The following is an 11,881-nucleotide window of genomic DNA, read 5'->3' as shown; positions in this document are numbered from 1 at the left end:
GTCAACTCATCATTTCTCTTGTCAGCCAACTCTATATAACCCACACCGAGAGCAGTGTGCCACACAGGTTCATTGCAGCTGTAGGAAAGGAGAAGTTCTCACTGTGACACGCATAGTACCACACACTGAAGAGCCATTCACATTACCCTAAACTCCTTTAATACACTAAAAGGCATGAGTGTGAAGCAGAGTTCTGTCCATCAAACATAGTTTTGCATGTTTAAAAAAGGGAGTAGTGTACGAAGGAAAATGTCCATAGCTATAGCAGCATACAAAAACAAGTTTCAGCGTGTGGTTTGGCACTGAGAATGACTCTGTAAAACGTTGCCCTCTTGCACAATACATCTGCTCCCTGTGAGGATTCAGTCACATCTGCTGACTTGTTGAACAACAACACTATTACCACTTTTTACTTCTGTGAGTTCCGCAGAGCCAGAAGGAAATGTGTTCCAATCTGCTCTTCCTGGTGTGTGAACAGCAGCTTTCCTCATTTACTTCTAATCAGTTTGATTTTAGATTGCAACGTAACTAAACAGGCTGTACAGCCTGCAGTCTCTTGTAGACTGAAGGGATTCGCTTTTAGCAATGCCTGTCAAGAAGTCAGATGGGATTTTATCTCCTTGCGATGTCTCATTATTATATAATATATAATTATATATATAATATATATATTATGTAATATATATATTATTTTTTGATCTGCAATCATGTATGGAAGCACACTTTAGAAGCAGAGATGAGTATGGAAAGAGGAAAAGAAACATCCTACAGTGGCAGGTGGGAAGACTACATCTAAGAAGAAGATAAAGAAAACCTCTTTTCCTTTGATCTAAGCTCCATGGGTGAGGGTGTCCAGATCCAGCTGAAAATTTTTAGAAGTCGATACCTCAACATCAAAAAGCACTGAACTGATGGAAGGACTAGAGATACACCATGAACAGAGACAAAATCTGGGTCTCCTTTACAGTCTTCACCATTTTCCAGTGAATGGTTTTATATTGCTCACATTACCAGCTATTTAGTTGCTTATTAATTCTGTTAAAGTATACTACTAGAGGAATGAGATGGAAATCTACTGTGGTCCTGACAGGAACCGCATCAGTTACTCCTGGTTAATGAATGTTTATTGCTTGTAACCCCACTTTCTGGATTTTAATTATTGTGGTGTTCTGGTCACACATGAAAGAAGGACTCACAAGAAGTCTATAGAGAGACTTTGAAGGCTTTTTTAGGGAGAAAAACGAACATTTGGGGGAGTCCGTATTTCACTTAAGAGACCTAGTCAAATTGAAATACTTAAGCACCTATAAAATTCCTGATTCAATAAACATCAGAGGGAAGGAAAAATTAACAAGAAAGGAACCAACAAAATACACCCAGCATATAAAAATATGCATAAGAGCTTTAATGATACTGTCTTAGCTCCGTGACAAAATGTGACCTGATAATAAAAGCTAGATTTTCTTCCTTTTAAAAATAGACAGCAGAATGATGTGGTGGTGGCACATGTGAGCAATGTTTTTACTTTCCAACCACAGGCATTCTTGTCTATGCGACATTATCCTGGAACTCTCTTTCCCTTAGCAAGTGCAGGATCAACCAAATCAGCATGGTTACTGACAAACTCTTGTTCATTTTTGTGTTGGCCACTCAGCAGCCTCCTTAAGCTTCCTCTTACATTAATTATTCTCTCCTCAAGAACGCATGAGCACACCTGGGTTAGTTATGTCTGACTGTGTAAAACAAACAGCCGCCCATGCCTAATAGAGTTTCAAGAAACACATCAGCCCAGAAATCCCATTTCTTGCATGCGATCTGGACTCTCCTGTGACACCTTAGACAACTGAAGTGATGTCTGGAACTACTGGAACTCAGACTTGTGGTAGAACAAAATGTGTTCTCTTATTCTTTCATAGACCAAAATGTTTGCTACCGCCAGTGTGAGTATTAATGACTTGCTGTGGGTATATGTTTTCCAGTTTTTCAGACAACAGATGGTGATAATGTTGATCCTAAAATCCTAACAGATGTGTCACTCGCATCTGGTGCTGCCATCTGCTGTTTTCTTCTTATTGCATTGACTATCTAAAAATGAAGTGTCCCTTCACATACAACCTTTTAACATGTTGGTCTTGAAAAACCCATGTTATAACAAAAAGTCGATTTCTTATCTCCTCCTAACATGAAGTCATCTAGTCACCATGTCAAGTGAAAAACCACTCCAGTGCCATGTAATCCTAAGGAAGGTGGGATGTCACCGACAGACTTTGTCTCAGATGTGGTGATTTTAAACACCTTCTTAGACAAATATGTTGCCAAACAGAGAAAGTATATGAGCGAAAGGGTTTTTCTGGATGAAATACTGTATATCATCATTGCTAATGATTACATTTCCTGACTTACCATCTTTACACCAATGCCACGTTCATTCAACTGATTAATTTTCTGAAGGTAGCACATCAGGAGTGAAATGGGGTATTCTAATGATTCCCTTGGGACAAAACATGTAATAACCTGCATCCTGAGTTACAATTACCTTGCCATGCAGGCTAAATTTAAAACTTAGCTTATGACCAGTTCTGACATTTGTCTGCAGTTGTTGCACAGCAGAATGCACTCCTGAAGGCTGTGAAGAGCTCTGTGGGATGAACTGAAGATCTGCTCCTCAGGTTGCCTATGTCCCTGGTGCACAATGCCTCTTGCTTTTCAGAGAGAACCCTGTGGAAAAGGCTGCTTTCATACAGCTTGTTGCTGTTATTATGTGTTTACACCAATCTTTTTCCTTGTACAATTCAAAACCTGTGATGAGGACTTTGACTAGAATAGGAGGATGCCTGTACTCCCACTGAAGTATGAGGATAATTAAATAAGAAATAGGGGGTGGCTTATATTCCTGGATGACAAATATTTATGGAGACGAGCTTGCAAGCCAGTCTTACTGGGTGTGCTTAAGAAGAAATTAAAAGCTTTGTTCAGTAAGGGAGGGTTTGACCTCATATAACACCATAACAGCAGCCTGGGGCTAACCTCAAGTAATGTCAGGTCTATAGAAAACACACGGCTTTGTAAAGCTCTGAGTTAAATGACTTCATTTGTGGGAACGCAGACATACTTAGCAGTCATGAAACAGAAGGAAAAAAAACAAACGTGGCACCAGAGGAAAGCATAACATCACTGTTAGGTGTTTGTAGGTATTCTTATAATAACACATTTCCTCAGGAGCAGGCCTTTCTACCCTTTCTACCCTTTCTAAAAGGGAAAAACAATGCAGGGAGCAGACAGCCCAGCTACTGGCCTGAGAGTAGTTTGGGTTGGAAAACTGTGATGATTCTAAAAATAGCTTGGTTTCAAACAGCAGGCCTCCAGATGTGACATTTGGGATAAGCACACTCTGAAGAGTAAAAGAAACGAAGAGTAAATGTGATCAGCTGTAAGAGTTCCAAATAAGGCATATCATAGCTAGGATTCTGCAGTCAAGCAATGAAAGAGCTATTGTAACGAACTGTAAGGATATTCTCCTTCAGGTTTTCTTATATAGCTTACCATGTTTATATTTGCAGAGAAAGATTTCTATACGTAACAGTATACGGTGATGTTTCAAAATCACAACATTTCTGGAGAAAGTCTTTCAATTCTTATAGAGTCATTTTAATTCATTCTGATTTACGCTATTGATTTTGCACAGTTTTTAATTATGAAAGTTGCAAAACAGAACAGATTTCTCAAACATTTATTTCACCATGTAGGATCTGTTGTTGATTCAACCCCAACAGATTAGCTTGGAAAAGATAATCCTCTATTTAGGTGCAAGACTGGTTTTGCTTAGTCAAGGCATAATACCTACCTGTAAGCACCCTGTAAGGATCTGGAGGGGGTCACAATATTTCTTATCTGTGCAAGTTTGTAAGTGAAACCATCCCCTTGAGTTCTGAGCTTTGGAAATCTATAGGTATATGACTAAGTTTTGTCTTGCGGGTCTCTGGAAGCTGTTTTATAGTAGGACATTACAATGACTTTAATGCAGGAGTCATGGAATAGAGTGAAGCAGTTTGAGACATGAGGCAAATATTCTATAAACAAATGATTTTACAGTGAATTTCTGTATTTCTGTTACATTCATCATGCATACTTAGTTTTTATGTGATTTTTCTCTTGTACTTTATCAGGCAGCCTTGGTGGACAGATTAACTTGTGTCATCTACCTGGATTTGTCAAGGTTTTTGTCATCATACAACTAAATTGGAGAGATATGGATTTGAAGGTTTGTCTGTTCAGTGGATAAAGAATTGGCTGGATGATTAGAGCCAGAGGACTCTCTCTCCAGGTGGAGGATGGTCATGAGGTCATGAGTGGTGTTCTCCAGGTCTCTGTTCTGGGACCAGTGCTCTTCAGCACCTTAATGAACAATGTAGACACTGGGGTTGAGTGTACCCTCAGCACGTTTGTTGATGACACCAAGCTGAGTGCTGCAGTCAATATAATAGAAGAAGGGATGTCATCCAGGGAGACTTGGATAGGCTCAAAAAGTGGGCCCGTGGTGGCATAATGAAGTTCAACAAGGCCAAGTGCAAGGTGCTGTGCTTAGGTTGAGGCCATCTCAGGTATGAGCACAGACTGGGAAAAGAAATCCTTGAGAGCAGCCCTGCAGAGAAGGACTTGGGCTGCTGGTGGGTGGAAAGCTGGGCACGAGCCAGTAGTACATGTTTGAGGCCCAGATGGACAGACAGGTGGCAGCAGGGCAAGGAAGGGACTCTGCTCTGCCCTTATGAGGTTCCATATGGGGTACTGCATCTGGGCCTGGGGCCCTCAGCACAAGAAGGATATAGGGCTATTGGAGCAGATCCAGAGGAGGGCGACAAAGATGACTGGAGGGCTGAGCACCTCTCCTATGGAGAAATGCTGAGGAAAATGAACTTGTTTAGTCTGGAGAAGAGAAGGCTCTGGGAGACCTCATTGTGTTCTCCCAGTACTTGAGGGGATCTTGTAAGAAAGAGGGAGAACAACTTTTTAGGTGGTCTAATAGTGTCAAGACCAGGGGAAATGAATTTAAACTAAAAGAAGGGAGATTTAGGTTAGACATTTCTACTCAGATGGTGGCAAGGTGCTGGATGAAGTTGTCCAGAGAAGCTGTGGATGCTCTATCTATGGAGGTATTCAGAGACAAGGTAGATGGGACCCCAGGCAGCTTGAGCTGCTGGGTAGCAGCCCTGCTCGTAGTGGGGCTGAAATTACGTGATCTTTAAGGTCCCCTCAAACCTAAGCAGTTCTATGACTCTTTGAAATCCTTAATTCTTTTTGAAGCTATACATTTATTTTATTATTATGATGCCTCATACAGTGGAAAATACTCTGATAGAGCAGGCTAAGCAAGCTTGGTTTCCATTTTGTACTAAGACTCATTTTTACCATTCTGGAACTATGAAAATCATCCCTAGAAACTGAATGTAAATCAAACTGATCTTTCCCAGTTTGCATCCAATAAATCATCTATTTCACCAAATAGCGGGGATCTAGCTAATGGAAACTGGAAAGGCAAATGTGTTCTTATACTTAGCGTTCTTTGGAAAAATACTTTTTAAATGTTATAAGCACACTCATAACGAACTTTCACACTGAAAAGAGCTCTCCTACCGCTAGAGTTTATTCCACAGTGTCCTCATCTAAAGATCTCAGGAGCTCACAGTGAAGCATGCACTGTTTTCAGAAGACTCTATAAGGGACCCAGAGTCTTATCTCCAAACAGGACACCTGTTGGACCTAGGTGAGCACTGATAATGAAAAGTTAAACAGCATTCTTTAAACAACAGTTGAAAAGGAAGAGAAAGCAATGTTTTTATATTTAAAACTATCTTCTTATCAAATACTTCTAAGGAAATTGCTCTTGAAAGTTGATAAGATGAAAACATACACAGAATGACAGCCTTTGAACAAGTTATACTCAAACCTCGCAGACGAAATCTGACTTTTCACAGCAGAAATACACTTTGTAGAGTTGTATTTCTTCATGTAATTGAGTTTACATGTGTGTCACAGGAAAGAAAGATGCAGATTATTCTCTAATGAGATTTTCAGACTGTAGCATAAACACGAGAAGAGCTGCCCAGAATTTCTTGAATACGCTGATGTGCTGACTGGGGGAGTCATAAATACTGGAATAGGTTATGCTTTGTCTTACACAGCAGCAGAGGAAAATATGAAATCCCCACCTCCCTCGCTTGAGTGAGAAAGGCCTTCCGTGCTTGGTCTGGCATGATCTCCCTCTGCCTTTAGGAGGACAGGGAGTAGGTTGTCTCTTACTGGCATTATGCATTCAAAATAGAAGGAAACTGTGACAATTTCAGGAACCTTTGCTTTGCCTCAATGTGCTGCCTCTGCAACGTGTTCCTGCTTATTGCTGCTCCTTGAAAAGGGCTGGTGCTGACACCACGCCTAGAGTAGAATGTGCCTGCAGACACAACCGACTCCATAATCTGCAGTGCCACAGTAATTATATATTTTTCAAGCTTCCAATGTGTATTTGTGGTGTTAGGGTTGAGGGATTTTTTTCTCACTGTTTTTTTGTTTGTTTGTTTGTTTTGGTTTTTTTTCCTGACAAACAAAAGCAGGTCTGCAGTGCAGAACCAGTGACTGGCTTGGAGTCCATCTCTGGCCTTTCTGAAATCGCTGGCAAATTAGCACTTAGGTCTTTGGGATAAACAAGCAAGAGTTCCTTCTCCCAGTCCTGAAATATCCTGGATCAGTTTAAACCCTCAAGGCCAAAAATGCCACCAGCTAGCTGATCAGTGGTAGTAACTCAGCATTACAGAGTCCTGTGTGAGCAGATGCTCACACAGTTCAGACTGGGCACAGTGCATGCTGGGCTCTTTCTGAACAGGATAAGCATATCAGCAGTTCAGTTGAGCAGCCTCCTGATGCTGCTTTCTGTCTACATAGATTAAAAATAGGCTTTGGTGTCCAAAATGGTCACCATGCTGCTGCAGCAACCTGATCAAGCAGAGTGGTTGTTTCTGGAGAGAAAGGCTCAGCATTTCCATGTCTGTGATGGTATGAAGTAGAAGAGCTAGACTTCGTACAGCTGGGTATGAACTGGGGGACACACATGAATTTTCAGCTCAGTATTTGCAGAAAGAGCCTACCTATTTTAAATGGACAGTTTATGGGGCTATACCCCTTTCAAGACTGAATCCAGATGCAATGAATCATAGAATCATGGAATCATAGAATAGCCCAGGTTGAAAAAGACCACAATGATCATCTCGTTTCAACCCCCCTGCTATGTGCAGTGTCACTGACCACCAGACCAGGCTGCCTGGAGCCACATCCAGCCTGGCCTTGAATGTCCCCAGGGATGGGGCATCCACAGCATTAGATCTGTTCACTCCAAGTATGAGTCAGTTTCTTAACCTGAATGTTTATTTTCATTCAGAATTGTTCTGATTCAAAATTATTGCTGAAAACGACGTTTATTCTTCCTTACAGATGTTTGCAGGCATGAATGGTAAGACAGCCACCAACTGTGTTTTGTGACATATATGGATGTGAGCATGGAACAAAATCTGTTAGTATCCATGAGCCACAATGCTTGGGAAAAAAATGGTATCAAGAGAACAACATGCTGCCCAAGCACTTGAAAAGGCCAGAGCCTTGAAAGCCTGAAATCAGTCCCATACAAGGTAAGGTACACGCTAAACACAGGACCAGTGAAAGGAAGTGGAAGGAAACAAAAACAAATTTGAAGCACTTTCTTATCGGTTTGATTACTCCTTTTCCACATCTAGTCTGTAAAGAAGGCAGTCATCACAGCTTGTTTTAAGATTTCTTTTAAATTCTTTCTTTTGTGCTGCATCCTAGCATGGTCCTCTTTATGTGTCAGTATGTTCCAAACCAGAGTACAAAAATATTAGCCCACAATACGGTATGGATGAGGACTGGAAGAAAATAGGGCATTTTTAAGAGTTATCTAAAATATAAGCTGTGTTTTAAGGGTTTTGTTAAAATAAATGTGTAAATGAAAAAGTAGTACTGTCTACAATGAATATGCAGGGAATAGCCTTGGTCATTACTTTATGGTACACTACAGCATAAACGTAATGGGGAAAGTGATGTGCAGTATAAGATGAGCATTCATTTTGTGCTGATTATGTATGTTTATGCATTGAGTTCCGTTACTAAGATGCCTAGATCCTACTTCTTCAAATAAATGATGAAACAGACAATCCTCAGCACCTGGTAGAGCTGGCTCCCACATGTGTCCCAGAGGTGTGCATTCACTGAGGGACCCAAAGGAAACCTTAGCCATGTTTTGCCTGGAAGTTGCTCCTCAGATCTCTCTATTCCCACATATAGTTATTTCATTTCAGCTGGATGCTTTCCCTGGACCTGCCAGCTGTTCTGAGATACTTTGTGCCAAGTTTGGACCACTCGCTCACAGGCAGTTAATTCGCCCACTTTTTTATTTTTGTTCTCCGTAATTTCCCATAGTTTCCCTTAATGTCTGGAAAAATAGACAAATTCTCCAGCTCATTGGGAAGGAGTCATACACCAGATCAGTTTACAGCAGCATGAAGAAATATGTCTCCAGAAGACACATACAGAAGAGAATGGGAACAGCGAGGACCCTGATCGGCCGCACAAAACAGCAGTGACTGCAGATCATGCAGTATCATATCAAGGCTTGGTTATCAGATGCCAAACAGTAGAGTTAAATCTGCAGTAAAAGATGGGTTCAAAAGACGCTTTGATTGCATTTGCTCTTTTTGTCGTTAGGCTGTTTTTTGGTTTGTTTTTTAGTTACACATGTTTGTTGTGTAGTAAAAAAAAAAAAAAAGGATGGAGAAAATGAGAATTCCATCTGAAGAGGAGGATGCAAAAAGACAGCTCAGGTTATTTTGAATACGCTGTTCTTATTTTGATGGAGCAGAATCAGAAAGACAGCCCCTCTGCGAGAGAACAATCCAGCAAAAGGCTCCCAGATATGAATCAGAAAGTTGTCTCGTTTACGCAGTGAGTCATATCAGGCGCCGCGCATCTCCCGCGAGGTGCTGTGTGTCCACATTTCCCCAGGGGGCTCTGATCTGCTTCCAGAGTCTGTCCCTAAATGCCTGCTGATGCAAGTCTGATCCGTTCTGTAGTTTAAGCTAAAACTGTTCCCCCTGTAGTTGCCTCATGCTTCTGGCCTCGAGAAAGTAATCTGTGTTGCTCTTTTTCCGTAAGACTTGCTCTCAATCATCTGGTAAATGCTATAACTGGCCTTCAGACCACATACACGTACCGCATGTCTCACAGTTTCTCAACTTGAGGAGGAGGAGTTACCCTTGTTTTTGAATGGAACGGGCAGTGTTCAAAAAAGTAAAATAAAACAAAGTAAAAACAAATCTCAGAAATATTAACTGCTTACATAAAACTTTTTATAACTTACGTAAATTCTTCTTTCTGAAAACTCAAGTGTCACGGGAAGACAACCACTGCCCTGATTACACAGTGTGTTGTTTGTGGAATGCCTAACACATGCCTTCAAGGAGAAAGTCATCTTTCTCTCTCTCTCTCTCTCTCTCTTTTTTTATATTCAATAAACTTTCCAAAGTACAGAAAATACACATTAATTTCCTGCGAGCAAAGGGGATATTTGTCTCAGCCAAGAAAAGAAACACTACTTGGTTGCTCTTCTAACAAAAAGAACATTAGGAACAGGCATATTAAGAGATCTAAGGCTTATTGTGGTTATGCGAACCGTTGGATATGAATCATATTAAAACTGTATGGGCCTTTAATGAAGAGCTCTATCATGTGCCAATGACAGAAACCATGAAATATTTTCAAATGCACAAACCCTTTTCTTTTTAGAACGATCTGCTGCTTGCATATCAAAGACAAAAGCAGTTTTTTCAGCCTTTTTCTGTATTGTCATACCTTTTGGGAAGGATGAAGAAAAGACATCTTCAAATCAAGCCATGCAGATGTTTGCTTCCCAAGCTTCAAATGATGACTCTTTAGAACTAAATTCAGGTACTAAGCAACATACCTGTTCTTTTTGGAAAAGCGTTTGAAACAGCACAAATATGCAAAGCTATTTCTATGTGAAGGCAAACAAAGACATTTTTTATACTCAAACACAATCTTGAAAATACATCTGGTGTGAGGGTTTAAAGAATACTCCTGAGCTTTCAGAACAGTCGCTCTTCCAGCAGTGGAAAGTAACTGAAGGGAAAACTGGATTAGCATCTAGATGACAATAGATACATTACTGCAAAGAGCTCTTTGGAAGCTGTGGCTTTAAGGAGCTGCAGGTTTTGTCTGCAGACTTTTAGACTCACCCAAGCTTTATTCCTGTTATTGGCAAAACTTGCATGGACTTCACAGGAAGAAAATTGGACTCCTTGTTCAGAGCAGTACAAAGAGCATAGTCTCAAGTACAGTGTGCTCCCTCCCATTCCCATAGTCAGACAACATATGCTTATTAAGCAGGACTTGAATAAGAGCCAAAAAGTGAAATTTGCTGATAATAGTACACATGCAAAGATGTTAATAATTAGTTGAGAATGCATATCATAACACACAGCATGATGTTTTCTCTGTAGTATCATACAGTACAGAATGATTTAGTTTGAAGTTAATTTAATTCAACCCCTGGGACAAAGAAAGAGTTTTTTTATGTATTTTTTACTCTCTTCTTTCTTTTCTTTCATTTCTTTCCTTTTCATTTGCAAAAGCAATATGGTTTGGTTAAACTGAAAGACTCAGTCAACAGGTATTTCCTGAAAATATTTTCCATAAAGGGTTGAATGTGGGTCTCCAGAATGAAAACCGATACTTTCTTTTTTTAATTTTCCAGCCAAAGGTTTCTATGATCTTGATTCTTTATAATAGGCTGCCTGGATCAGCGCCCAGAACCAGCCAGTTCCATGTGATGTTTGTGGGCGTACTTTCCTTCCAGGCTGACTGATCATACACCCAAAGTCCTGTAAACTGAAACCTGCAGCGTGAAGCGAATGTAGCATGCTTGCATACACACACACTCACACACACTTGTATATGTGTGTGTGTGCGTGTGTGTGTGCACCGAAGCACACGCCATGTACCTTTCATATGAGCAACAAGAGAAATAAAATCCAGCTGGAAAGCCATGGGCATGAAAACTGCAGTGCATTGTCAAATCACATGCTCCAAAAGTCTCCAGAGTAAACACAACAGCCATTACTGCAGGGTAAGTTCAAATATGGTGATATTTAGCCCAGTGGTAGCAAATATCTTTCCTCACTTCAGACTTTCAGCTTAGCACCACCTCAAAAATGCAGTTCGAGAGGGATGACAGAAGAAAGCTTGAAAGTAATGCTAAATATCATACTCTCTCTTCTGGTCCTCTGCTTTGATGGTTTTGGGAGATCCCAAAATGAAGGATTCTCCCAGTTTGTTTCTGATTCATTTTGCTGCTCTCATAAACCTTGACCTAATGTAATGTGCCCTGCAGTCCCACTCCTTTCACGGCCTTTCAGATTTAGATATCTGTGTCTTTGAAAGAGCTTGTGCCTTGTGTATGCATTTGCTAACTTAGGTGTCATGTTTTGGTATTCAGCAAGGGATGGAAAGAAATGAGATTCCCAAGAGTATCTCAGTGGAGCCCACCTTGTGGTCTTACTGTTCAGCAGGTTGGTGAAACAGGGAGAGATGGTTTAGTGTCTGAGCTTCCTTTTCAGCAGGTACATTTGGCTACATGACTTGCCCTGAATGCAGTCCCCTACTGCTTCAGAAACTAGAACTTCAGAAGACTTTTAGGAAATAAGAGTTTTGATGTGAAGTGTAATCTCAATGGAAGCAAAGCCAAAGTGTTGTTGGTCAGGAAACCTTGTGTGATTTGCCTTTCCTTCCATCAGTCTTTTCTGGT

General features: G+C 40.6%; 1 protein-coding gene across 1 annotated transcript; it reads left to right on the top strand.

Moving 5' to 3' along the window:
* Window positions 1-7,495: 7,495 nt before the first annotated feature.
* On the top strand, window positions 7,496-10,983 carry ZNF475 (zinc finger protein 475). Its single transcript, XM_072360450.1, is given in 2 exon segments — window positions 7,496-7,673; window positions 10,832-10,983. Coding segments are annotated over 2 exon segments (330 nt in total).
* The last annotated feature ends 898 nt before the right edge of the window (window positions 10,984-11,881 follow it).

The sequence above is a fragment of the Excalfactoria chinensis genome, chromosome Z (genome assembly GCF_039878825.1).
Source record: "Excalfactoria chinensis isolate bCotChi1 chromosome Z, bCotChi1.hap2, whole genome shotgun sequence".
Classification (NCBI taxonomy): domain Eukaryota; kingdom Metazoa; phylum Chordata; class Aves; order Galliformes; family Phasianidae; genus Excalfactoria; species Excalfactoria chinensis.
This window is presented reverse-complemented; position numbering and strand designations above follow the sequence as displayed.